Source organism: Sinohyriopsis cumingii, chromosome 2 (assembly GCF_028554795.1).
Source record: "Sinohyriopsis cumingii isolate HCF-2022 chromosome 2, ASM2855479v2, whole genome shotgun sequence".
Taxonomy (NCBI): Eukaryota; Metazoa; Mollusca; class Bivalvia; order Unionida; family Unionidae; genus Sinohyriopsis; species Sinohyriopsis cumingii.
Genome location: NC_142962.1, coordinates 127929232 through 127957082, shown reverse-complemented (window position 1 = coordinate 127957082; position 27851 = coordinate 127929232). Strand labels below are relative to the sequence as shown.

General features: G+C 33.7%; 1 protein-coding gene across 2 annotated transcripts in view; it reads right to left on the bottom strand.

The window, feature by feature from the left end:
* The window catches only part of LOC149805795 (unconventional myosin-XV-like), a 180016-nt gene that overhangs the window by 19924 nt on the left and 132241 nt on the right, over positions 1–27851 (bottom strand). The window contains exons 39-45 of one of the 2 annotated variants that reach the window (XM_089950497.1): positions 23573–23682; positions 21994–22025; positions 13364–13416; positions 6610–6682; positions 5981–6057; positions 5223–5531; positions 2316–2396 (exon numbers count right to left, since the gene is read on the bottom strand). In XM_089950497.1, the coding sequence (XP_089806623.1) occupies positions 2316–2396; positions 5223–5531; positions 5981–6057; positions 6610–6682; positions 13364–13416; positions 21994–22025; positions 23573–23682 (735 nt within the window). Of the gene's footprint in view, positions 1–2315; positions 2397–5222; positions 5532–5980; positions 6058–6609; positions 6683–13363; positions 13417–16018; positions 16126–21993; positions 22026–23572; positions 23683–27851 lie in introns of both variants that reach the window. The other variant, XM_089950496.1, reaches the window with a different exon arrangement.

The window sequence follows — 27851 nt, the reverse complement described above, 5'->3', positions numbered from 1 at the left end:
AAAGTATTCAGCAGTCTCCAGAAGCTACTGTAATCATTTATTATCAACGCAATCATGCAGAAATAAATTCAAACTAATGTGATCCCAACGCCAAAAATACAACTTGTTTTCTAACTAAAAAATTGTTTATGCAACTTTTTATCTTGACATCTGTAGAGCATTTAATATGCACGATATAACCAATATTGTTCTGAGATACCATTAGATAACATACATACATACATAAATATCAAAATAGAGTAACAAGTTGGTAAAACAAATAGTAGTTGCTGTAGATTTTTTTATAATTTGTGCAAGAAAAATGCACTGGCCATGAAATTTAGTGTGCAACTCCTATATACATGCTCTGGCCACTTTCCTTGATAGCCATGATAATAGAAGATCATAATGTTTACAACGTCTTGAAATCAACAATAAAAATAAAAATGCACAACACTGTTGATAGTTAAATCAAATGCAATGTCTACTTTCAGTGCCAATGCATTTTGTATGGCAGACGTGAGTTTTAGTTTCATCTATAGTCCTACCAATTTTAACTTTACTAATGAGATCTACTATAATACTGACTAATAGGTAAAGCAACCATATTGTTAGTATTATTTTTATTTTTTTGTATTGTCTATTTTGTGCATTTGTCGAGGTTAAACTATTAAATCAATTCAAAACTCTGAGTCAAATCAACAAATTTTTAAACCCATGAAAATATAATATTTTTACAAATTAAAAAAATTGATTCTCATGGAAACGAATTAGACAACTGTAATTCACAACCAGAAATTGTTCAGAAAAGTTGACAGAGTTGGGAACATGGTAATCCCTCAGAAATAAAAGCCATCAGATTTGGTTATCTACTGGTCTGTGTCCCTCATGGGCTGCAGAAAGACTTTAAAAAAACTGAGCAGGCCAGAGAAACATATTGGCTCTAATTAGTGAACTCAAAGCACTTTTCAAGTCAATTATCTGTTTTTGAGCACTTGTTTACATTCCAACTTTAATTTATTTCCCATCTGCTTAATAATAACTTGGTTTCCAGTTTTATGCACTTTCAACAAACAAAAATTCTTTAAAAAGGCAAATTTCTGATTTTCCTGTCAACCCATTGAAATGAACAAAAAGTTGGCACATATAGTCAAAGAAAGATAGGTTGAAAGGATCTAAAATAAAGGAATTAGAAGACAAAAATAAATTAAAAATACAGGACTTTTATAGGATACTATATTTTTCATAGGAGTTATACAATAAATATGATCCATACAGTTTCAAGACTCCATACATAATAGTTATCTGCATGCACATACATCATACCATTCCTTACTTCATCATGCGTAATCACACATGATGTTTATAATATACTTTCCTATGTTGTGATTCATTACTACAGAAAGTATTTGTGGGCTCCAAAAGAAGACTGCATGTGCCAAATGATTCATAGTAAAAAGGTGTGGCTGTAGGGTAACCTGGGACTCATTTTCTCCCAAGCACCCATTTTATTTCTCAAATGAGAAGATGTCATTAGCCCAGGATTCAAATGCATTAGCCCAGGATTCAAATTTAGGCATATGGGTCAAATGCATAACCTGCAATCAAAACAAGGCTAGATAACCACCATTGTAACTTTGTGTACACTGGTAATAATTGAATGTTTGGAAAGGTAATGTGATGTTTATTTAATGAACAGGAGAGTAACCAATAACATCTCTACATTTTGTGGAGTTTCAAAATGGTTCGGTCCAAGATTTTCAATTAGTCCTTGGAACAGATTGTTGCATTGGGATGGTTATATAATTTTTTGTAAAACTCCACATAAACAGCCATGTTTTTCCACATGTATCTTATTCTTTGCTTAAACTAAAAGGAGGATGAGGTGGGGGGGATGAACATGAAAGAATTATTTGTAAAAAAATTTACCTTTGTAAAAGAAACAAAAAAGTCATGTGCCATTTGACAGTGTCATAACCACCTCATAATGTATTGAGCTTATAATTAGGTTAGCACTTGTTTTTCCTTTTGGAATGTTTGCTTTTTTTTATTAAAATTGTATCCATCAGTTTCAATAAAAATGTTATAAAATTTTATGTTTTATGCTGGCAATGAAGATTCTCTAAAACAGAATATTGTAAAAATACTTTAATTTACGGCATTATGCTTGTGACTTTAAAATCTACCTCAACACAATTAAGTTTTTTTTCTTCAATTTCTGCAAAAATTCATTAAAATTTTTATTTACCCATGCAATGCCATCTTAAAATAAAGCCAAGACAAAAAATATCCTCCCTTGATTATATCTGACCTGCAAACCCAACATGGATACTCACCATGCATGGTCGCACATGAAGCATGCCTTCCCTCTCTGATCCACTGTATATGAAGGAGAACCTCTTGGAAATCCTTCCATCCTGGTGGCAAGAAAAAAAGTCATCTTGTTATTTCTGACAGTAATTAGCAGAAACTGACACAAAATAGAACATAGGAAAGGTCATCGACATGAAAATAGTGTTAACTTTACCATGAATGTTTGTCCAGATACATGATGTATCAATCATCTAAGATGTTTAATGCAACAGTCTAACCTGTTAAGACTGCTGCAGGTATATCATGTTGTGACATGTGGTCAGTAAATGGTCCAAATAACACAAGAACAACAAGTAAATGATCAAAACACAGGAACCACAAAGGCAGTAAAAGGTCCAAAGAACAGTAAACATATAGGCATATGGTAAAAAGAACACTGTAACCACACTGGCAGCAAATGGTCCAAAGAACACTGTAACCACATAAGTCATTAAAATTCCAAAGAACACAGGGATCATATAGGCAGTAAATGGTACAACACAGTAACTACAATAGGAAGTACATAATCCAAATAACACTGAAAACAAAATAGGAAGTATATAGTCCAAAGAACACAGTAACCACAACAGGAAGTACATGGTCCAAAGAACACTAACCACAAAGTAAGTAAATAGTCCAAAGAACACTAACTACATAGGTAGTAATGGTCCAAAGAATATAGTAACACTGCAGATAGTAAATGGTCCAAAAAACACATTAACATTATAGGCAGTAAATGGTCCCAAAAAACCCCCAGTAACATTATAGGCAGTAAATGGTCCAAAAAATACAGTGACATTATAGGCAGTAAACGGTCCAAAAAATACAGTAACATTATAGGCAGTAAATGGTCCAAAGAACACAGTAACATTATAGGCAGTAAATGGTCCAAACAATACAGTAACATTACAGGCAGTAAATGGTCCAAAGAACACAGTAACATTATAGGCAGTAAATGGTCCAAAGAACACAGTAACATTATAGGCAGTAAATGGTCCAAAGAACACAGTAACATTGCAGATAGTAAATGGTCCAAAGAACACAGTAACTGTATAAAAGGAAAGAAGGCTGATGCATCATTCATCTATAAGAACTTCATTAGAGGCAGTAAATGGTCCAAAGAACACAGTAACATTATAGGCAGTAAATGGTCCAAACAATACAGTAACATTATAGGCAGTAAATGGTCCAAAGAACACAGTAACATGATATGCAGTAAATGGTCCAAAAAATACAGTAACATTATAAGCAGTAAATGGTCCAAAGAACACAGTAACATTATAGGCAGTAAATGGTCCAAAGAACACAATAACATTATAGGCAGTAAATGGTCCAAAGAACACAGTAACATTATAGGCAGTAAATGGTCCAAAGAACACAGTAACATGATATGCAGTAAATGGTCCAAAAAATTAGTAACATTATAGGCAGTAAATGGTCCAAAGAACACAATAACATTATAGGCAGTAAATGGTCCAAAGAACACAGTAACATTATAGGTAGTAAATGGTCCAAAGAACACAATAACATTATAGGCAGTAAATGGTCCAAAGAACACAGTAACATTGCAGATAGTAAATGGTCCAAAGAACACAGTAACTGTATAAAAGGAAAGAAGGCTGATGCATCATTCGTCTATAAGAACTTCATTAGAAAGTTCACACTCTTTACACCACATGCTAAATCCCTTAACTTAGTGGGATTCATCAGTTTTAAAGTATGTAATCTAATAATAAAAAAACAATGCTAATTTCTTATGATTTTAATCCTTTTTATATTTAAAAAGTATGAATTCATCTGAACTTAAATTTGAGAGCAATCACTGATGTAACAGGAGTCCTACCATCCCTATCCACAACATTCTTGGCATTTGTCAAACCCATTTTCTTTTTATCCCCTTTATCATAAGATTCTATGGTGCAGTTTTAAAAATTATTCAAAGTACTCGCATAACCAGTCAAATTTAGACCGTCATGTTTATTTCATAAATTTCTGACAGTCAAATAACTTGCTCAATTATCCTACAAGACTAAAACAGCATCCACAATTTGACACACTTCCTTCTTGTTGTTGTTGTTGTTGTAGGGTTTAATGCCATTTTTCAGCACAAGATAGGCTATACATGGCGGCCAGTATTAAAGGTGGAGGAAGAACCCGGGAAATCCCGGGAAAGAACCACCGACCCTCGAGAAGCTACTGGCAAGCTTTCTCACATACCCATATTGGCTGAATCCGAGACTCGAACCTACACAGACAGAGGTGAGATGGCAGTGATCCGTAACGGAGAGCGCTTTAGACCACTCGGCCACTCGGGGCCCCGACACACTTCCTTCTATGATTTCACCGATACAATGGCATTTAAATATTTAATGCATAATGTGAGAATTGTTTTTATTTCTGCCCACTAATAATGTACACTGCTCATCTGGGACACTGCTATTTACTGAATTCTTGCATATGACAGCTATAGAAATCAAACCCAGGACTACTGTGGTGCAAAGCATATGTACTTAATATTTAATTCTACAGGTAAAATGAAAGTATACATAACAGTTGTTGTCCTACAATGGCATCTTACCATTTCTATGTGGAACAAAATGCTGCCTCTCAAATTCAAGTCATTAACTGCATGTTATTCCAAGTGTAATAATGGCAGCCAAGCAAATGCCACTTAAAGTTTGCCAAGTTTCAATTAAAAGTCTGGGAAAACATCTACATGAGAGAAAATTAAGCTAGAATTACTCTAACTTTACAGGCATGTCATACACTAACTGAATTTTCCATTGTTTTTCATCAAGTAAGGAGAACAGCAAAAAACATACAAGATGTTTTGGTTTTACTTTTCTTTATAAGAAGCCTTTCACACAGCAAGCACAAAATTCATCACTTACAGCCAAAGCACTAAGTTCCTCTGCTAAGGGCACATTTTTCCTGCCTCCATATTTAAATGTTTTACGGAGGTTTTGCAGACAGATGGCAGCAGCTCCACTGTGTGTCCTGGATGGATCCGAGGCTGTGGTTTCCAGATATTTGAACAAATATGGCCGCAACACCTCTGAACAGTCACAATATGCTCCTACAATAGAGAACAGTCTCCATCCCATAATGGCACTCTTTGGTTTCATGCTTCTGTTACTGGTTGTCTGCTTGGCCAGTTGACAATACACCTCATCCCTAATCTCCGGGTATTTGTGACACATCTGAAATAGCATTTAACATTTTATCAATTTTTAAAAACAAATGATTACAAGCAATTACTACAACTTACCCCCCTCTGACAAAATTCTTTATTTTCAATGGTCCAAGTGTATTATGACAAGACAGGATACAAGACTATACTTGTTAATTCAGTGTTGATGTGATGTCACAGATGGCATTATTTTCCATTAAATTATTTAAGGTTTTTAAGGTACTTAAATCCAGGTGCAAAAAACATCAATAAACTACATTCTATTATCAGCTGTATCTCCAGAATTCCATCATTATTACAAAAGTGGAATTTTCACTAAATACTGAAATAATTTTACGAAACACTAAATGCTTGGAATCCCTGCAATATATGACCCTGCCACATTCATGGTGGAAACATAAAGAATGAATTGGTACAGGACTTGTGTGCATGCCTACAAGTGTAATATTGTGCTTTTACCTTGAGGATTTTCAGTGCACAATCATTCTCTGTCTCTCCTGAACCCAGAGGGTAGTCTCCCATGTATTTCATGATATCTAAATGGACAAATGCAAATTTCGACAGCTTTTTCTATATATCAACAACCAAAAGAAATGTATGATACTTTTCTCAGATTGTTGAAATGATTCTCAAGTATTACTGACTACTTATCATTTAAATCACTCTGCATTGGTACCAAGAAGAATTTTTTTTCTCCAAAATAAATGGGTACTCATTAAACAAAATTTTGTAAACCAATTACAATAATATGGAAGATAAATACTATGAATCATCAGGAAAATCTTTTGGTCTATATGATACATTATTGTGACAATTATTTAACATTTACAAATTATATGTAATGAATTGTTTATAGTCTACAGATTACAGGTGATGCAGTAACCTTATTTTTTACTTAAGATCACAATGACGTAAACTTATCAATAATTCTTAATGTCCATGACTTGTTAGAAATTATTTTAAGCTTAAACAATTTCTCTGATGGTCTGATTACTTTAGAAATTTTTAATGGAATGTAGACAGTATGTTCAAATGCTGCTTTGTCTATCCCAATAATTGAAGAATTCAAGGAAGGGGAGGTAACTCACAGAGGAAGCATTCCAGAGCCATTTTGTTCATCTCAGGGTTTTGGAGCTTGAGAAGGGAGGCCTGGATTGGGGACTAAAAACAGAAGCGTGTACATGATTAAGTGAGATATTCATAACAATTGATCTCAGCACAATGTCATTAAGTCATATTGTGATGTATTCACAAGTAAGCACAAACTTGTTAGGTCCTATTGTGGCTCCTTTCTATCAAAAGTATGGAATGCAACAGACTCTTATAAAGTGAGTACAGTCATCAATGGTATTAAAATTATATGCATCATTTCATTGTAACAATCTCACTATAATCTGGTATGCTTTATGGTTCTCATGGATGGAATTATTATGAGTAATGTATACACTTGGCCTGAAATGCTTTTATTTATTATTTGGACCTAGCAGGTGATCAAATACATTGCTTAGTCAACCTCCATACTACAACAGTCTAACTGGTTCTAATCAAACAACAACACATCACAAGATGTAGATATCTGAATTTACTTAAATTTTATTGAGGTATGAAATTTTACATCGAGTACATACTCAAGTTGAGAAGTTTTGTCTTTTGTTCAGGTATAACATGAAGAGATATTTACGGTAATGAAATGCTATATTATATTAATATGAATAAATTCAATAAGAAGAATAAATTACCCTTATGCTGATGGGATAGGTGGAATCAAGAAAGACTTGATATATAATCACCCTTATTCTAATGGGATGGATGGAATAAATAATAATAATAATAATGAGGACTTTGTATAGCGCCTAATCTTTAGAAGCTCTAAGTGCTTTACAACATTAGACAACACTGATAAGATAAAAAAACATAATATTATTACAAAAACAAACACCATGAAATTAGAAAAACATTAAAAAATAAAAAAAACATGCTGAGAACATTTCAGGTAGGAAACATTATTAGGTCTTTAAGTTTGTTTTTGCAGTTAAATAAGTGAGTTTTAAGAGCACTCTTGAATGTGATCACTGTCTTTGTGTCCAAGTTCAGTGGGCAATTCATTCCACATTGCTGGGCCTTGGTATGCAAAAGAACGCTGTCCATATGACTTTGTTTTCATAGTGGGAATAATGAGTATACAATTGTCATAAGAGGAGCGCAAGTATCTTGCTGGTGTGTACACATGGGTGAGATCGGATAGGTATGTTGGACTAGAGTCCGACAGTAAAACGTAGCACAGAGAACAAATTTTGTGTTTGATTCTGGATCAAATGGATAACCAGTGTAGGGTACAGAGCAGCGGGGAGGTGTGCTCTGATCGTGGTACTCTAAGTATGATCCGAGCAGCTATGTTTTGAACTTTTTGAAGTTTCTGGAGTAGATATTGAGATGAACCAGACAGGATTGAGTTACAATAGTCCAGTCTTGAAAGCACTAATGAACACACAAGTGTTTTAGTGGCATCAACTGAAAGATATTTGTGAATTGAGCTGATAAAAAAGTCTAATAAAAAAAGACTATGCATATTATCACCCACATCCTGATGGGGTATCTGGAAACTAAAAAGGCCTGATGCATATAAACACACATATCCTGATGGGATGTCTGGATACTAGAAAGGCCTTATGCATATAAACACATATCATATCCTGATAGGGTGTCTGGATACTAGAAAGGCCTGATGAAAGCAATCACTCATATCCTGATGGGATGTTTGGGTACTAGAAAAGCTTGATGCATATAATCGCATATATCCTGATGGGATGTCTGGAGACTATAAAAGGCTTGATGCATATGACCACCCTTATCGCAAGGCAGTTCTTTTATATAAATGTCTACATGGAACTGCACCAGAGTATCTTCAGGACTTATCCAGGCATTTTTCAACACAATACCAGTATCAATATCACATGGAAACCTTCTAGAACCAAAACCAAGAACAGAGCAATTTAAAAAGAGCTTCCAATACTCTGGTACAGTTCTGTGGAACAAGCTTCCACAACATGTAAACTCTGCTGAAAATATTAGAATATTTAGGAAGAGATATCATGAGCATGTATGCATTTGTAATAGATAATGGAATTTGGTATTTTAATACTAAACATGTTAAAATAAACAGTAATTATTGCTATCTTCATATAATGTGCATTGTTATACTCTCCTTAAGAGGGCCTCAAGGGAGAATAGTCCTTGACTAATGAGGCACCCTCTATAAATAAAGCATTATTATTATTGTTGTTATTATTACAGTGTGACCCCATTATAACACGCTCCATTATAACATGAATTCGGATATAACACTGTCGTGGTTTGGCTCCCGAAATGTATTTTTCTTGTACACAAAAAAATTTCTTTTTCTTAAAAGTATGAAAAAAACTTAAAAAGTTTATTATCATTTTGGGGAAGAGATCACGTATGAATAATACAGGATGATCATGACATGGCTACTGAAATTTTATATGTATTTGTCTCATACATGATAAAATAGTTTTTTCTTCTTAAAAGTATGAGAAATAAGATGTAAAAAGTTTATTCTGGGATTGCATAGGGCTTCACCACCCAAACTTGGGCTTTCGTTTCCTTACTGGCAGCAAATGTGCCATCTGGCAATTTTTTTTTTATTGGCGACATTGTTGGCTGTTTAAACTTGTATATACAACCGTTGGTTTGGAGTACAGAAATTCTGAGGCCTCATGAAAGGAAGCTGCAAACTTGATATAAAATGCACTGAAATTTATCTATTGTTACATAAACAAATTATTTGTCCATATTTACAAGCAATCTAAACAGTGCATTGTTATATCATAATCCGCTTATCTTGACATCTAGCAAGAGTACTGTATGTTGTGAGATATCTACTTTTTTTGTTGTTGACATTTCTGGTAACGGAGATCAACTGGACGAGGCATTATCTAGTAATCTATCCTTCGTTGGATTTTTGGCTGCTTGCTAGTAATTAATATATTTACAAAGACTAACATTTGTAGTGGATGGTAAGTAAAATTCATCTTTTCACTCAGAATTAAATCCTCCAGAACACATTTTCTGTAATCCTGTTATCAGACCAGAACACCTGCATCTCTATCATCCACTGACCCTTTGTTAAATTCCTGATGCATTTGTGGAAGGCAGTATCACTCTGCTACCACAAATGTAAAAAACAAAACAACAACAAAAAAAAAGACATCTTACTTGTTGGTCTTTTCAATAGGCAGGGAGGAACAGTAACTAGAATAGACCATTTGATGGCCAATTCCTTTTTAAAAATGTACCCATATAAAATAGTTTGCTGAAATTTCAAAGAAACCAGATTACCTTTGAAGCACCGATTGTTATGAAAACATACTTAGCAAATGGAAACAAAAATCAGTCTCAATCATGCAATACAATTATTTGATGTTGCTGCCACAATAAGAAATGGGCATTTCTTTGGTTCTCCAAAGCTGTCCTTTAGCGCTAACTTCAATAATACATGCACCCTTCATCAAAGAAAGCAGACTACAATCTTCAATAAAAACAAAGAACCTTTTTTCAAAGGAAGTCAGTACCAAACTTAAATAAAAGCAAAGGAATCTGAAGGATTTTTGCATTTTCCAATGTGACTGGAACATGTTAAATGGACCGTGAAAGTTTCCTATTTGTATTTACGTTTCCACTGATACCTTTGTTAGATTTTAGTGATTATTTGTTTGATATGGGGAACTGGAATTGAGCAGATAAATCTCAAACAGAGTAATTAGCCAGTTACAAGGAGTACAGGCCACAATGCAAAATACTCAAAACTTTATCATAGATAAGTCTCGAAATCTCTTCCATATTTCTTAATAAAAGGAATTCTCAGGATATTTTCATGCACAATTGTTTAGAAATTTTAGCTAGGAATAATTCTGTGTAATTAGGCATTTGTGTCATGTACTGTGGCATATGGCATTAAATACCAATCTATGGCTAAGAAAAGTGGACTGATAAATCATACAGATATAAAGCAAGAAAAGCCCTGATAGGATGAAATTAGGTATTATTAATGTTTGGACGTTAGTTTATTTTGAAGAAAATTCTTTGTGGGATTCGCATTTTTAGGAACACTGCAGTTGACAGAGACTTATCTTGAGCTTCTTGGAGGTAGTGGACACATCAACCTCAAGTGAGCATCCTGCAAGTGTTTGGCTTTGTTTATATCATTCATTAGTCAGGTGCTATTGGACCCATTGCATGTTAAAATGCGTCCTTATATACCTCATTATGTAAAATGTAGCTTTTAATCATTTGTGTTATAACATGTTCTTTCGTTGACTCTGCCTCAGAAATGTAGTATTGTGACCGTGAACACTGCTCTTTCATTGCTTTTGTAAAATTTCCTGTGGTATAGTTTCCTTGTAAGGAATTTAAAAAAAAACAAAAAGGGCTAGTGCATTCTGAAAATTAAGAGGATCTTGAAATTATCCTGTAAACAAATGGGGACAGATTTGCAAAATATCAAAATAACAGCCATAGAGGTTTTGGTACACAGTTGTTATGATTTCATTGATGACATCGGATGATACAATTGTAACTTACACTTAGAAGATTTTCGTTCTTTTTCAAATAACCTTAAGTGGCAAAAATTAGAAACAACTGAATATCTGGATATAAATCATAACTATACACAATATTAACTTAGACTTCAAACACACACACAAAATTCAATTACCCGGTAGTTATTTAGATGATGTAGATAAGTGATCAACACAATCAATATGTTACAATTACAATGATACACATGTCTTAACATGTATTTTTTGAAGTTGATGCTCTTGTATTTGCAATGTGGCCACAAACATTGCTGTCTTACTGAAAAACTTCACTCGCTTTATATTTTTTCTTTTATGATGACATTAGCTCATACTGAAAAACTTCACTCGCTTTGTATTTTTCCTTTTATGATGACATTAGCTCATACTGAATAACTTCACTCGCTTTATATTTTTCCTTTTATGATGACATTAGCTCATACTGAAATATTGCAAGAAATAAACAAATTATTACAGAACAGTATGTAATGCAAAAATGTTACTCTTTTACATTTGAAAACTTTAAAATTGTCACTAATTTTCACAAACAAATAGTTTGTAAAAAAGATACATTAAGAATTTTTTTTATTATGTATCGTTATTGCTATATACTTGTAGTAATTCTGCATAAAAATGGACTTGTCAACTTAACAATAGCTTGGATTTAAAATATTAAAAAAAAAAACAATTGTATCTGCTGTAAAGAATATGGGTGAAACGATAAACCTCTTCCACATCTCTATGCGACTCACAATCTACAGTGTGTGATACACAATATTAACTGTATGGTCTTTGTACCTTTTGAAGATCGGTCAGTAGTAGGGTGGTACTGTTTTATATGTATTAGTTGTATTTCTAGTAACCAGATTTACAGACAGACATAGACATATCTGTTCATATGCTATTTTCATCTTTAACAAAATGAAAGTTTCCTTTTTGCAGGGAAAAAGTTTATGCTTACGAGCACTAGCAAAGGTGGCTTAAAACGCAAACTAACTTTTACCGACTTGGGATGTACTGAAATGTAAATGTGCTTTGTCATTCGTTATGTGATTGTGCTGTTTTTCCATTGAATTCAGACCCATCTGACCTGTGACAAAATTATTGAATATTTAAAATCTGTGTGTGTGCATATTTTGATGGAATCACTTGTATTGTGGATTCAAAGTATGTGATGAGATCACGGGTGAGTACACTGTGTTGATACTCTGTTCATGCTAAACATTAGACATGTATATATAAACATATATGTATATGTACCCCAATTCATGGTTCTCTAAATCAAGTAAAATATTCTATATGCCTTCTCTGTTTTTACTACAGGTGTATTTCTCATTTAATGTGCATCGATTTAAGATGGTAACTGTGCCGATGAAGCATGTATTTTACCACCCACATTTATTACCTGCTCCCCCATCTGCAGATTTTTTGGGGTACATGCATCATTTTCTTCAGCCAACTGACCTGGTTGCTTATAACATGGTTCGGTCTATAACACGGTCAGGTTCTATGGCTCCCAACTACCGTGTTATAGTGGGTCACACTGCATTATTATTATTATTTTCATTATCATTATTATCTCATATCAAGTTATCAGAGCTTGTGCCCAATCCCATTGTATCATATTGTGACAATAAAATATCTTTAGACAAAACTCTTATTCTGATGGGATGCACGGAAACCAAAAATACTTCATGTATATAACCACCCTTATCCCAACAGGATGCATGGAAACTATACAGACTTGATATAAAATTACCCTTATCCTAATGAGATGGGTGGAATCAAGAAAGACATGCCACAAATGATCACACTAATCCCGATAGGATGCAAGGAAACTAAAAAGGCTTGATGCATGTAATTACTTTTATCCAGATGGGATGCAAAGAAATTAGAATGGCTTGATACTTATAATTATCCTCATAGGATGCATAAAAAATATAAATACCTGATGGATATAATCACATTATCCTGATCAGATGCATGGAAACTAGAATTGCTTGATGCATATAATTACCTTTATCCTGACCGGATGCATGGAAACTAGAAAAGTTTCATGCATATAATCACCTTTATCCTGACCGGATACATGGAAACTAGAAAAGTTTCATGCATATAAACATCTTTATCCTGATGGGATGCATGGAAACTAAAAAGATTTGATCACCCTTATCCTGGTGGAAAGAGGAAACTAGAATGGCATATTACTGATGTGGATTATCTGACAAAATTTCTTTTGGCAACTTACTCGTGTCCACTTCACCAAATCTGCCTGCTCCTTCCATGACCAGTCATTGGAGCCTAGAGAGAGAAGCAATCTAGTACCAGTATTGCTTAAATTGCTACGAGATTTGAAGTGAACATTTCATACAAGAGAGAAATTTAAAAACAAAATACATTTCAAACGCTTCAAATTCATAGAACAGAGTGAATGTTATTTCTGAAGTATGCTATTTGTTATTGTCAAACTACATTTTTTCAATGTTGATGATGTACTGCAATTTGCTTTAAGTTATTTTCAAGATTGTACTACTCTTCTTGATACATTAAAATGATAAGACAAAATCTGTTCATCTCAAAAACAGTAAATTACATCAATGTACAAAATTTAACATTCTTATTCCTTGCACATTCAGTCTGTATATGTTAAGTTTACTAAATCCTCCAAACAATTTGAAAAAATTAATGTTTCAAAATCAAACAGAAGAACAAATTATATCCCATCACAGATAATCATGCTATCTTGCAGTCTATCTATATCTACCAGTCTCTATCATGGAAAAAACAATTCCGAAAAGCTCAACATTTTTACAAAGAACACTAGTCATAACAAGGTCAAAGCCAGCATGTTGAATCCATTATCAAAGCAATGCTGACAAATGTAACCTTGACCTCAAGGTCAAAAGGTTAATCTGGTTGCTCAAAGAATGAATTGTCGTGGTTTCATAATACTTCACCTCAAATATCGTGAGAATCTATCATGGAGTTAAGGAAATATAAGCTGATGAAAAAACTTGAATGCAAATTTTCTATGATTCAAGACCTTGACCCTAAGATAAAAGGGGCAAGCAAACATGCCACAGAATGGTCTTAGTCTCAAAATGATTAAATGCCAAGTATGATGACAATCTAAAAAAGGAGTTCAGAAAATCTATGCAAGTGATATTTTTTAACCAAAACTATCAAGTCATTGATGATAACATCACCAGTGGAAAAGTAACTAACCATGTCTCACTTTGCACTAATGTTGGCTTGACATAAAAAAACACACACCATTCATAGGATACAATGAAAAAACACTACAGCAGTTATAAGACTGAAATTATATTTTAAAAAGTCCCTTTCCTGACATGATGAGAAAAAAGCAAAATAAAAAGAATCAATACAGACTAAACAAAGCAATCTGTCTAAACACAGACTATAAACACAGCAATCTGTCTAGATAATGCAAAGAAAATATCAGCACCAAAAGAGAAGAGCATTTATTATTAAGGTCTAATTTAAGGGAATCAAAATAATTCAAATTACAGAGAACATGGATAACTATTATAGCATCAATGTTCAGTCCATACTGTAGACAGTTTTTTCCTTTATTTTAAATGTCTTAATTAAATGTCAGATTAATTTAAATGAGAAAAGAATGGACTATATACAGTTGTGGAAATGCAATGAAGTATTATCCCTTCACCAAAGCCAGAAACCAGATTAGTAGGAAGTATAGTTTGCTCATCCTGCATTAAATTCTATTCAACATCAAAAGATAAGAAAAGTGGACCCACCCACCCCACTGCAAAAAAATATTCTAGGATATTAAACATGCTTTGACATTAAGAATTAAAAGTTGACACATGTCACAGACATATTCACACTCCATACCACTAGTTTAACCATCAGTTCCATGCAGAGTTTGACATTAAAAGTAATAGACTGACACAAGTCACAGACATATTCACACTCCACACCCCTAGTTCAACCATTAGTTCAACAAAGAGTTTGACATTAAAAAGAATAGTCTGACACATGTCAGACATATTCACATTCCACCACCCCCAGTTCAACCATTAGTTCCACAAAGTCTGACATTAAAAATAACAGACTGACACATGTCACAGACATGTTCATGCTCCACATGTCTAGTTTAACCATTAGTTGACCAAGTTCCAGATTAAAAGTGATGGGTCAATGCTTATGCTACAAATTACCATGCCCACCCAAAGGTTAAATCTACATTAAGCATTAGTTAAACAAATCTACAATAATTGTTCAAGGATAATCATGTTTTTCTTACCCCCAAATTATATCAGAAATGACCCTGTTTAAAAAGGGGTTCCAAAATTCTAATTAAATCATCACACCCGATCACCAAGTAGGTCAAAGAGTACTGTTAATTAAAATCAGTGTGGATCCATTTCATATTAACTGTTAAAATATTTATAACAAACTTGTTCTTAGTATTCATAATTCATTTGTTTTCATGATTATCAATCTCTGTCATATAGAGCAATATGACACTTTTGACAGGAATTACATTTACGGATCATGAAATGGATCCAATTGTTTAAACAGAAAAATCATGGTTGGTCTATATGAAATCTTGTATCCCATGAATAAATGGAAAACTTGGCAAATTTACACAGGATGTTTTTATGATGGACATTAGCTAGCCTTAACTACAGTTGAATCTCACTTCAACCTAATCTTTGTTTGCTACTGTGGTAGTAAGTAAGAGCAATCAGTCAATTACATATCTCACTCCCCCGAATCTATCTGACATCAGGTATCAATGGAAAGGTGGCATTATTTAACAGAATATGGAATAGAATTTATGCAGGACAGTTACATTAGTAGATGAAGCTTGGCTATTAGCACACAAAATCAGGTTAGTACAAGCCATGCCCTTCACCTCCATGTCGATTTTGTTCATGCTTCTGTGCACTGAGCAACTTCAAGCTCTCTATCTTTTTAATAGTTCCTCGTATGGAGCCATCCTCTGTCCTAAGCATCTCAAACCTTCAATACAAAGGCAATTAATGAAGATAATGGCACTAAAGATAAAGTTTTTTTCCAATTAACGCTTTTAGTAGGCAGCCTCATGTGATTACCTAACAGATGAACTGGTAAAATCAAGATCCCTCTGCAATTTATAGACAGCATGTCTTCTGTAACTACTGGTTCCAAATATTGGCAATTACATATAGAACTTTATCCAGACAAGGTTCAGTAAAGTTAACTGTGCTGTTACAAATTACCAAGTCAGCAGAAATAGCCAACTAAGCCATTGTTTTAGGTTTATCTGGAATTCCAACTTTAGATGAAATATGTCAATGTCTTTGATTGGTTAGTGTCAGATATAAAGTAAATTCCCTCAATTGTCTTTGATTAATGTCAGGAATTGAGTTTCTTTCTATGTCTTTGATAGGTTACTATCAGCAACAGACTTTGTCTTTGATTGATTACTGTCAGCTATGGAGTTTCTCAGAATGAAGTTCTAGGAAATTCGAAACCACAATTTACAGCAAAAATACAGCAAAATTTATTCTCAAGTGCATCTGTAAACTACAAGACCTAAGCAATTTATAGTATTTCTTCCATAATTAGTCCAGGAGGGCTACCAGGTAAATTTTTTAAACGGTAGAGTGGGTGGATGGTCTTAACACTGGAAAATACTTTGTTATAGAAAAATATTAATAAATTTGATAAAATTGTACAACTGTGTGAATCAGTTGAGAATTACCACAAGCACCACCGATGAAATCCCTGACTATACTGGGAAGGTATGATGCCAGTTTTTAGTTTTCACATTTTTGGTACAATCTTGATACAGGTCATAGACAGTTGTCTAGTAGTTTGGTAAAGGACGTGGGGTACTTTATTTCAAATTACATTCGATGGGGTAATCTTGGGCAGAAAAACATATTTCACCTCACATTTCACATCTGCTTTATTACATAATAAAACCAATACAAAGGTTTAAAAAATCCAGTTCGAAAACATACTAAAGCTTCAAAATAAAAACAGACAGCCAAAATGAAAGATATTAAAAATAGGTAACTAAATGATAAAACAAACTGCACACAGAGTTGTCCTGGAGAAACTTGGGAGGAATTTTGTCATATTTCAAGGCTTTAAATGTATACAAATGCAAAACACATGTAAAATCTCAATATTTAATTCATATGGAAACATGTATCAACTACATTCATACCACAATCTAGTTACAGTACTACCCACTTATGTTGACATCATTAAATATTGATATATTTATCAAATATTTTAAGCTTGTGTCGATGGTGAAATAAAAAAAAACAACTGTACATGTCCACAGAAGCTCTTGGTCCCAACTGGAGCAAATTCTGTTTTTTTATTACTTATTTTCACAAGCCAGCAGTTCTTTGATGTTGCCCTCAGGCTTTAATTCTGCTGTTGCAGAGGCCACATGTTCTTATAGGCTATGTCAACAAGCCAGCAGTTATTTGATGTTGCCCCCAGGCTTTAATTCTGCCACTGTAGAGGGCATGTGTGGTTTTCTGAAGTTTGTTTTCACTGTGACTTCAATACCTATAATGTGCACAAACCATAAAAACAAGCTAGTTACAATCTTTTATAAAAACATTGCACACTTCATCAAAACAAGCCAGCTACAATCTTTTATACAACACTGCACCCTTCATCAAAACAAGTCAGTTACAATCTTTTATAAAAATGAAGCACCCTTCATGAAAACAAACTAGCTAAAATCTTTAATAAAAACAATGCACCCTTCATTAAATGAAGTCAGTACCAAATCTGTATAAAGGCAGTGAAATCTGATCGACTGCTGCATTTTCATAGGTTATAGGAGATTGGAACAAACTAACTGTGTCATGCAAGTTTCATTTTCTGTTTTGAAAAAAGTAACTTTATACTTACGATAGCTAATAACAGCAGTGGCTCAAAATACAAATTAAATTTACAATCTCTAGCAACTAAACATCTGGATGTGAAGGAAACTGAAGGTGGGACATCTTGCAAAGATATGTGTGAAAAAGTTTCACTGAAATACAATGCTCTGTCTGGATGGCTGAAAGTTGCCAACTCAATAAAAAAGAGTATACTAAAGGCAACTGTGCTCTCAATAGGAAGAAGCAGACGGCTGATAAATCTGAAGATGTGGAGAAGGCCACAGCAAAATGTTTTCATGAAACACGCACTGCAAATTCTACCGTCCCCATTGATCGTGACAGGATTATCGAAAAAGCAAAAGAATTTTCTATAAAACTTGGTGTGGAGAACTTCAATGCCACAAGTGGTTGGTTCCATTGCTTTGAAATTTGTCGAAACATTTCTTACAAAAGGATTTGTGGAAACTCCAATTCAGCAGACACATCACAGCATAAAACCTGGAAAGCCAAACTTAAAGATATCATAAAGAATTATAACTCTGAGGATATATACAATGCAGATGAAACAGTATTATTTTTTAAGTGCACTCCAGGCAAGACTTACTGCATCAAAGATCAACCATGCACTTGCGAGAAGCAGCAGAAAGTCTGCAACTCAGTTCTCGTCACACTAAACATGATGGCAATGACAAAATGCCACTTCTTGTTATTAGCAAGCTTAAGAGACCTCGCTGTTTAAAAATCATGTGGATTACCATGCAAACATGAAAGGTAGGATGATGTCTGATATTTTTAAGGAGTGGATAAGGAAACTCGACAGAAAGATGAAAGTAAAAGGAAGAAAAATTTGACTTGCTTGTTGATGATGTTCAGACAATTTTTCTCCCACATAATACCACATCACTCGTTCAAACCATGGATCAAAGAATCATCAAGAACCTAAAACTAAACTAAGAAAACTTCATTTTCACAAAAAGCTGGCAGTGATTGATTAGCAAGAAGAATTTCAGGTTTGCTTGGGGCTCTGTACCGATTGAGGAAAGCTTGGAGATTAGAGAAACCTAAGACCATACAAAACTGCTTTATGCATGCCGTCTTTCCTGAAAATAAGGAATTTCATGGATTTTCCCCATCTGATATCCCATGTAGTCTTGATGAAGAAGAATTATATGAAGTATTGGAATTCATAAAGATGAGTTTATTCAGATAGCTGTTGAAATGGATGCCAATGAACAATGCCGAGCAGCTCTAGAAGATGCCAAAAGTCTGCAACTCTGTTCTTGAAACACTAAACATGACTATAGCTTCAGTTGAAATGAAATTCATTTCAAAAGAAGGCAAGGAAGACAACATACTGGAGAGTGATACTGTTGATGCTTCTAAAACTGCCTTTTCCATGTGTTTCATGCAGAGCGGCATTTTCAATGTCTGAAACAATGCCTTTCCTTGTGGTTCATGCAGAGAGGCATTTTCAATGTCTGAAACAATGCCTTTATCCATGTGTTTCATGCAGAGAGGCATTTCAGATGTCTGAAGCAATGCCTTTTCCATATTTCATGCAGACAGGAATTTTCAATGTCTGAAACAATGCCTTTTCCTTGTGTTGCATGCAGAGAGGCATTTTCAATGTGCGATGGTTTTTCCAGAATTATACACCATCAAGCTCATTGTCAAAAATAGACATTTGGAAAAAAGTTGCAGCATCTCATACAGAGAGAACAACTATCAAGGCTAAAACAGAAGCTTGCATACAATTCAGAAAATATCATTATCCCCCATCTCTGCTCATTATGCTAAAAGGATCTAATTTTAATTACCTTAAATTTTAATTAAATTCCATTTTAATTTAATGTATGGAATATGCTATAGATAATCTTATATACATGTATTACTCTATTCTGGAATTGCAAGGTTTTACAAAAGTAAACGTTTTATAATTAATTCAAACATGGTGATATTTTTTTTTCATTTCCCATTCAGTAACCTCTTTCCCTTGGCAGCTGTATTCAATTTACCCTTGTTGTCTCAGGCAACCCAAAACCTGGGCCAATTTATGTACAGGCAACCATGTGCTGCTGGCATTTTGGCTGACATTGGACTTGTCAGCATAGCACAAATGTAACAAAAAGCTAAGTTATCAATATACAAAACTAGTTTTGTCTTTTGCCTTTTAAACTGTTTATTTTCACACAATGTAGATCTTACACACTGATGTAAAGTTACCTCTTACCAACTAATTTCATGTATATGCACATGCAAAATGTATATTTTTCACCCCCTCACTATAACACTTGTCTCAACGGCTGCTTATGTCGACAGCATCACCCCAAAACTTGAGGATGTCTAGATAAACCGATAGTATTGTATTAGTCTTGATAGCACCACCCCAAAACTTGATGTCTAGATAAACGGGTAGTACTGTATTACTCTTGACAGCACCACCCCAAAACTTGAGGATGTCTAGATAAACGGGTAGTACTTTATTAGTCTTTCAGGCAGAAGAAATTCATTATCCTGGTTGTGGAATAATTTTCTGATTTTTTTTCTAATAGTTTTGAAATACTCAGAACCTTTTGGGCTTCAAGCAAAACCTTATTTAAAAAAATACTTTGGAGAAAAACTTGTAGGTCTGCTTTGAAAATTGTTTGTTTAAAAACCATCAGACAGGCAGCTGTTGTGAATACTGTATAACCCATTACCTCATACAACCGTCTTTGGATGCCTCTACAAAAGTCGCATCGAAGCGACTTTTGACGCTTCTACAAAAGTCCCATAGAAGCGCCTTTTGACGTCTGCTGTAAACATCATCCATTTTAAGCCGGTTTTCGTAGCGCCACCTTCAGGGAAAACCCCTTATTTGATACTACATTCATTTCTGTGAATGACAATTACGTCAGATCACGTGGTCACTGTTTATGTACTGGTCGATATCTGCTATTTAAAGTAACTGGGTCGTAATCTCCACTCTCCAAAATGGCGGTCGCGGATTTCATTCAGTACTTACGAAGTTTTCATGATTAGAATCACAACTATGAAAGATTCAATAACCTAGGTAAAGGCTCTGATATTGATATAGGCTGCAATTAGTTTTTATAAATTATCAAATTTAGATGACTTAGTGATGTAGACACAGATGAAAAACTTGTAAATTTCGAGTATGAGAAATGGCAGCTCTACGGTTGGTCACACGGCCGCACTGACATGATGGTGAACGAATTCTCTCCAGATTTTAAAGCACATCACAAATTCTTCCGTGATAAATAATTACACAGCTATAACAATCGGACTTTACTCTTAAATTGTTCCACATGTAATAGATGTGTACCAAAAATGTAAAATGGTTAAAATTGCTGTTAAACGTAACATACACTACATTGCTTAATAGTTCACAGGCAAGCTATGCATATGCGGTCGACTAGGTAACCCGTGTTCTATGTATAGCGAGCTGCACTTTGTCACTATGCTCTATGAGGTAAAGGGATAACTCAAAATATATTACAAAGGCATACTTTATGCTATATTTGTCACAAATCTATTGCTCAATTTGTATTATTTGTGTAGCATTTGAGAATCTTTTGGTTATTTAAGAAACATGTTTTTTTTAGGTCAAATTTGTACACACTTAAAAAGCCTTAATTATGATATGATGTTGTCAAATTTGGTCAAGTTCTGGTAAGCAGTTTTTGGCCATTACCAGGATTAGCTGCTGTCATACTTTATTATGACTAGTGTTACAATGAAGAATACATTCTTTCTCATAACACATCCTGATCAACTTGTTTCAAGATGCTGTACATTCCTTAAAGTTCTCAAAGACACATCTTTGCGATCTTCTCAACAACAAAAATGTGATAAATAAACATTAATAACAAATAGGTTTTAGTAGGCTAAATAAAGTACAACAGTTTTGCAGGCATAACATATATCATGCTACTGAAAGCGGAGTCAATATGGTCCAAATCGTGCAAATTATTATCACTTGTTGATAGCTATTTACCTGCTTTTTTACGCTTTTTAATTATTTCTCGTCTGAAAAGTTTGCAAAAGATTTTTTAAGAATTGTGCATGCTTATAAAACATTTGTAATATACTGTGAAATCAAATTTTTCAAGTTATCAATTTTCATATTTTGTGTTTTGAATGCTGATTATTATGGACCATTCTTTACATGATCCTCATTAATATTTATGTATTACAGGAATAAGGCAAAGCCAGGCTGTTTGACAAATAAACCATAAAACAACATGCATCATCATTCACTACAGTGTGAATAAAATAAGACTGTCATGGTACCACCACTCACACTAACATGAAAAAGAAAGAAGAAATTATATATATAGTAATAAAGCAGCTTACGTAATGACTACTGAAGCCAATTTTCATTATCTATTCATCTAATTTATATCCTTACAGCACTGGTATTGTTTACAATCCATTATCCATTAACTGTTTGTTTGTTAAACTTTCCTCTAGTTCATAGAATGAGCATGGGTTAAACACATTACCTTCAATAACTGTGACATGATGATGATGATGATTATTATTAGCAGGTAACCTGGTAAGGTATTGATACTAGCATTAATGAACAAATTCATATACATTACTTTTATTTTCCACTTCTCACAGTAATCTTTGTAATCAAAAACTCTGTTGGTGAATTATTAACTTATCTAGATAAGAATAAAAAACAATTTATGGATTAGCATTAAAAATCAGATTTGCTGTTCTTGGACTGATTGTTAATAGTTTGATGTTAAAGGTTTTTTTTGGCCTGCTTGATCAAACAACAAAAATGTTTTCCTTAGTGTGATAACAATACCATCCATTCTTTAGAGCTGGAAAATATTGGAAGCATGCATTTTATAGATTCTAGCATTTTCCATTATAAAAAGGAACACAACAATATTTGTTTTGCTCCTTAACTATTCTGGGGTAACCATCAATGATGCAATTGCATGTGCCTATGTTAGCCCTATTATCAACCTAAATACACGAGGTCATTTAAATGCATGAATACATTATAAGAAGGGTTTATAAGGCTCCCCCAGTCCTTGGATATACTAAAATTACAATCAGTATCTTGGATGATAGCACATTTTTATGGCAAGTGTTCCTGAAAGAAAATTAATTAAAGCACCAAAGCCCAGCACGAGTTGCTGTACACAGAACCTGTTGTCTCATCATTTATCCATGCAATGATCCATCTATAATGGATTCCAACTTAAACAAAAATCTTTAAAAGAAAACTGTAATGTTGCCACCAATGCTGGAAAAGTAAAGCAAGTAAAGCAATAAATATATCTGTAATGATACTAACTGAAATATTTTAGCAAGAAGTCACATTAGCGAGTGCCCACATTTAAGTTTATAGGTAATTAACTTGATCTTGCATCATATATATTGTGGCCTAATCTAAAACAATTTCACCAACAAGTAACAGGTGCCATTTAAATCATTCTTTTTACTGCAGAATCAGTAAAATTAAAAATGTCGAATTTTTGTTACCTTCTATAATTAACCATATATATTATGCAGTTTAAAAGTTACAGGCTACAAAGTGCTGGACAGAAGCTTACTTTTCTATTGTTTCCCTGAAATGTAGTATGGCAAATTCAATCATAGAGAATTTCCCATCAGGTACCACTGTTCCTTGACTGGTTTCACTTCTGTTATCTGCATGACCATCCTATAATGAGAAGATAACTCATTTCTACAATAATATGTATTTCAGTCTTTAACCATTTTTTTTTACTACAGATTTCAGTTTTTAATCTTTTTTATTACAGAGACCTAAAAAGTTATTTAATAAGCTGTAAAAAGATAAATGAGGGCTGTTTCTGACCCAATAACTTTGTCAAAAATTTAAAATTGAATGTGTCCGACAGTTACATGATTTATGATTGGCTATAATCATACTCTCTGCCATGATGCCTCAAATTCTGCTGAAATGCTTGAATTTGTATTCCGATGTAGATAATGTTGAAAATACAGAAAATTCCCCAAAATTTGAAAAAATACACATTCTGCAGTACTCCAAATCAAGTTTGTACATGAGCAACATTCTGATCTAGAATGATACTGCACTGGTATGTTGACAGGACCACCTTTAACCTTGAACAAAAAAATCTTTTTGCTTTGATAAATTGCTGCCCCAAAATGATAAAATTATATTCAAGGCAATTCTTCCTGTAGACCATTTTAGTCTTAAAATGAAAAATGTTTAGCATATAAAATATAGGACATGCAACTTTTCAAGCAGGTTTTATTGTACTTGTATTCAATGAAACAAAAAAATTAACAAAACCTAAGTTATGAACACCTCATAAACTATGAAAATACTTCATTTCAATATGATTTTCTCTTACAAGAAATTAAAAAAGCTACAGAGAGACTTTGGCTATTTCTGAACAAGGGCAGTTACAAAATAAATTCATCCAATCTCCATTTTGTTTCATTTCTCTTGAAATTTTGTAAATTTTTAAGCCCATGGTTTGAAGAATGTAGAATCCTCCTCTTTTGTTGCATGCATTGTTGGCTCTCGGGTAAACATGCTTAAATCAATGTAATGATGACTATCAACAGCATGTGCTGTTGGGCAAGTAGCAAGTCCCACAGCAAGTTAATAGCACTACCAGAATGTGTGATTCAGCTAAAATCACTGCTAAAATAAGAAATGAGATTCCTGTATGTTGAAATTACACCTGGTGTATATACATACTAGTGTATTCAGAAATATATTTCCCAAAAATGTTACTTGACAGTTTTGAAATCTAAAAGCATTAAACAAATAATCTACATTGGCTCAAAATATATAACATATGTAATTCAAAAATTATTTTCAATTACAACAACAAAATGAAACAATAGCAATTATATCTAAAAAATAATTTTTTTAATTAATTAATAATAAATATTATTGTATAATTTTTTTCCAGAAAGATTCAGGCTTTCTATTACCCACAACATTTTTCACAAATGTACTTCATTTTGTTCATTTTAAATACAAATTAACATTTTCAGTTGAAAAATAAACATTTAAATGTTCAAATATGAAATAAGTTTTTTTATATTAAACAATAAAGTGAAGTACACAAAAGACTTTTTACAATGGAGATATTCTGCATTAGACCTAATTTATTTATGAACAGTATAGTATTTTTATGACTTTTGAAACTCAATCCTGGTCACAAATACATCAGTACCAAGTCAATTGTAAACAAATACATCAGTACCAAGTCAATTGTAAACAAATACATCAGTACCAAGTCAATTGTAAACAAATACATCAGTACCAAGTCAATTGTAAACAAATACATCAGTACCAAGTCAATTGTAAACAAATACATCAATAGCATGTCAATTGTTAACAAATTTATTGATAGCAAGTCGATTGTTAACCATTTAAAAAAAAACCTGCACTGCTGTTCATATATACATTTCAACTGTATTCAGCAGACACAAAATAATTTGGAATTTGCTGCATTTCCCTTGCATATTTCAGATAGTGTATTAACTGTATGTACATATCGTTTACAGAATATTGGTCACATTTGCACAGAGTCTGCACTGTTGATTTTCAGAAATAACTGATGTTGCTGTAAGATGAATTAAATTTTGACACATTAAGTGTAATTTTTATCCAGTTTAAGCACTCTTTCAACTGAGATTTAATCAAATCACTCAGATTTTGATGCATTAAGTGTGATTTTAATCCAGTTTGATCACACTTTCAGCAGACAATCAAATCACACAAATTTTGATATGTCATTTTCATCCTGTTTGACCACTCTTTCAACAGACATCAAACCAAACCTGATAATTAAAAATTGGAGGAAATGTGCTACTTTCACAGAACTTTATCGAAGTCATTGTAGTTAGAATATACTCTTACAAGTTGGATTAAAACTGTTTAAATCATTAGAAGACAATGATGGCATTAGAAATGCTTTAAATCAGCCCATTTAGGAACCACTTTCATATCTCAAGTTGCAACACATAAAAGAAGCTAAAAGACCAATTGCATGAAAGTATGCAACAAACCTTGAAAGTCTGAGTCATAATTCACCATGATAACTGACTCCGATTATTTAATGTTCAGTGTACTCATTAATAGGTGCATATTATGTGTGTGTGTGATTTGGATTTTGAATGTAGCTTTAAAAAAAATTTTTGTCATATCACTACGATGTCTGCAGTGTGGCAGTTTATAGTGATGTCTGGGGCATCATGCTGCCAACATGTAGCATGATGTCCCACCCAGTCACATTATTCTGAGACCAGGCTGACCAGTCCTAACACTAACATCTTAATGCTGAGTGCCAAACGAGGCTGCTGTTAGTGCCATTTTTTGTAAGTCTTTGGTATGACTTGGCCATGGTTCAAACCGATGACCTCCCAAATCCAAGGTGGACGCTCTAACCACTAGGCCACCAGAGTGGATAGGCGCATATTGTATGTACTCACTTATGAATCCAACTGCATATTACACAGACCCAGACATGTCATCACATAATACACCAGCAGATCTGGTTCTGTACAGTTTGTTAGGAGTAATGAGTAGAACCTACAACACAGACCCAAATCTGCTGACACATTATGGCTTGGTAGATCAGAATCTTTGTTTGCAATCTGACTTGAGTAATAAGATGGTTTATTTAATATGAATTTTGAATTTCAATAGTTCTGTCCCTTGAGATAACTCTCTGGCATGTTGTACAAGAAACATTTTGTGTGAAGTCTGACAAACTTCGTTTCAGTTTTGTCTTGTTCTTAAAATCGGAATGACCATATCTACTTTTTCAAGTTTGATAAGATGATGACGTGGTTGTGAATCTGTTGTATAAATAAATTTTAAGTGAAGAAGTAAAAATAACTTACCTGTTATATCAAACAGTGTCAATATACATGTTTAACTTTGTCATAATTCCAATGCCCTTGATTATAAGACATCATTTAGAGGTATTACCTTTTTTACAAGTGATGACTAGAGATCAATATTATATGTATATTTGAAGGAAATAAATGAATCTTAGCAATAAAAATCTGGTCACAATTAGATGGTGAGCCTTTTCATACCATGGCCTTTACTTATCAGTAAATGAGTAAAGTAAAAAATCAGTCATAACATGCTCTTTATGTACCAGTCCTGGAAATCACCTTATGAAAAGCAGACCTTATCATAACATGCTCTTTATGTACCAGTCCTGGAAATCACCTTATGAAAAGCAGACCTTATCGTAACATGCTCTTTATGTACCAGTCCTGGAAATCACCTTATGAAAAGCAGACCTTATCGTAACATGCTCTTTATGTACCAGTCCTGGAAATCACCTTATGAAAAGCAGACCTTATCATAACATGCTCTTTATGTACCAGTCCTGGAAATCACCTTATGAAAAGCAGACCTTATCATAACATGCTCTTTATGTACCAGTCCTGGAAATCACCTTATGAAAAGCAGACCTTATCATAACATGCTCTTTATGTACCAGTCCTGGAAATCACCTTATGAAAAGCAGACCTTATCATAACATGCTCTTTATGTACCAGTCCTGGAAATCACCTTATGAAAAGCAGACCTTATCATAACATGCTCTTTATGTACCAGTCCTGGAAATCACCTTATGAAAAGCAGACCTTATCATAACATGCTCTTTATGTACCAGTCCTGGAAATCACCTTATGAAAAGCAGACCTTATCATAACATGCTCTTTATGTACCAGTCCTGGAAATCACCTTATGAAAAGCAGACCTTATCATAACATGCTCTTTATGTACCAGTCCTGGAAATCACCTTATGAAAAGCAGACCTTATCATAACATGCTCTTTATGTACCAGTCCTGGAAATCACCTT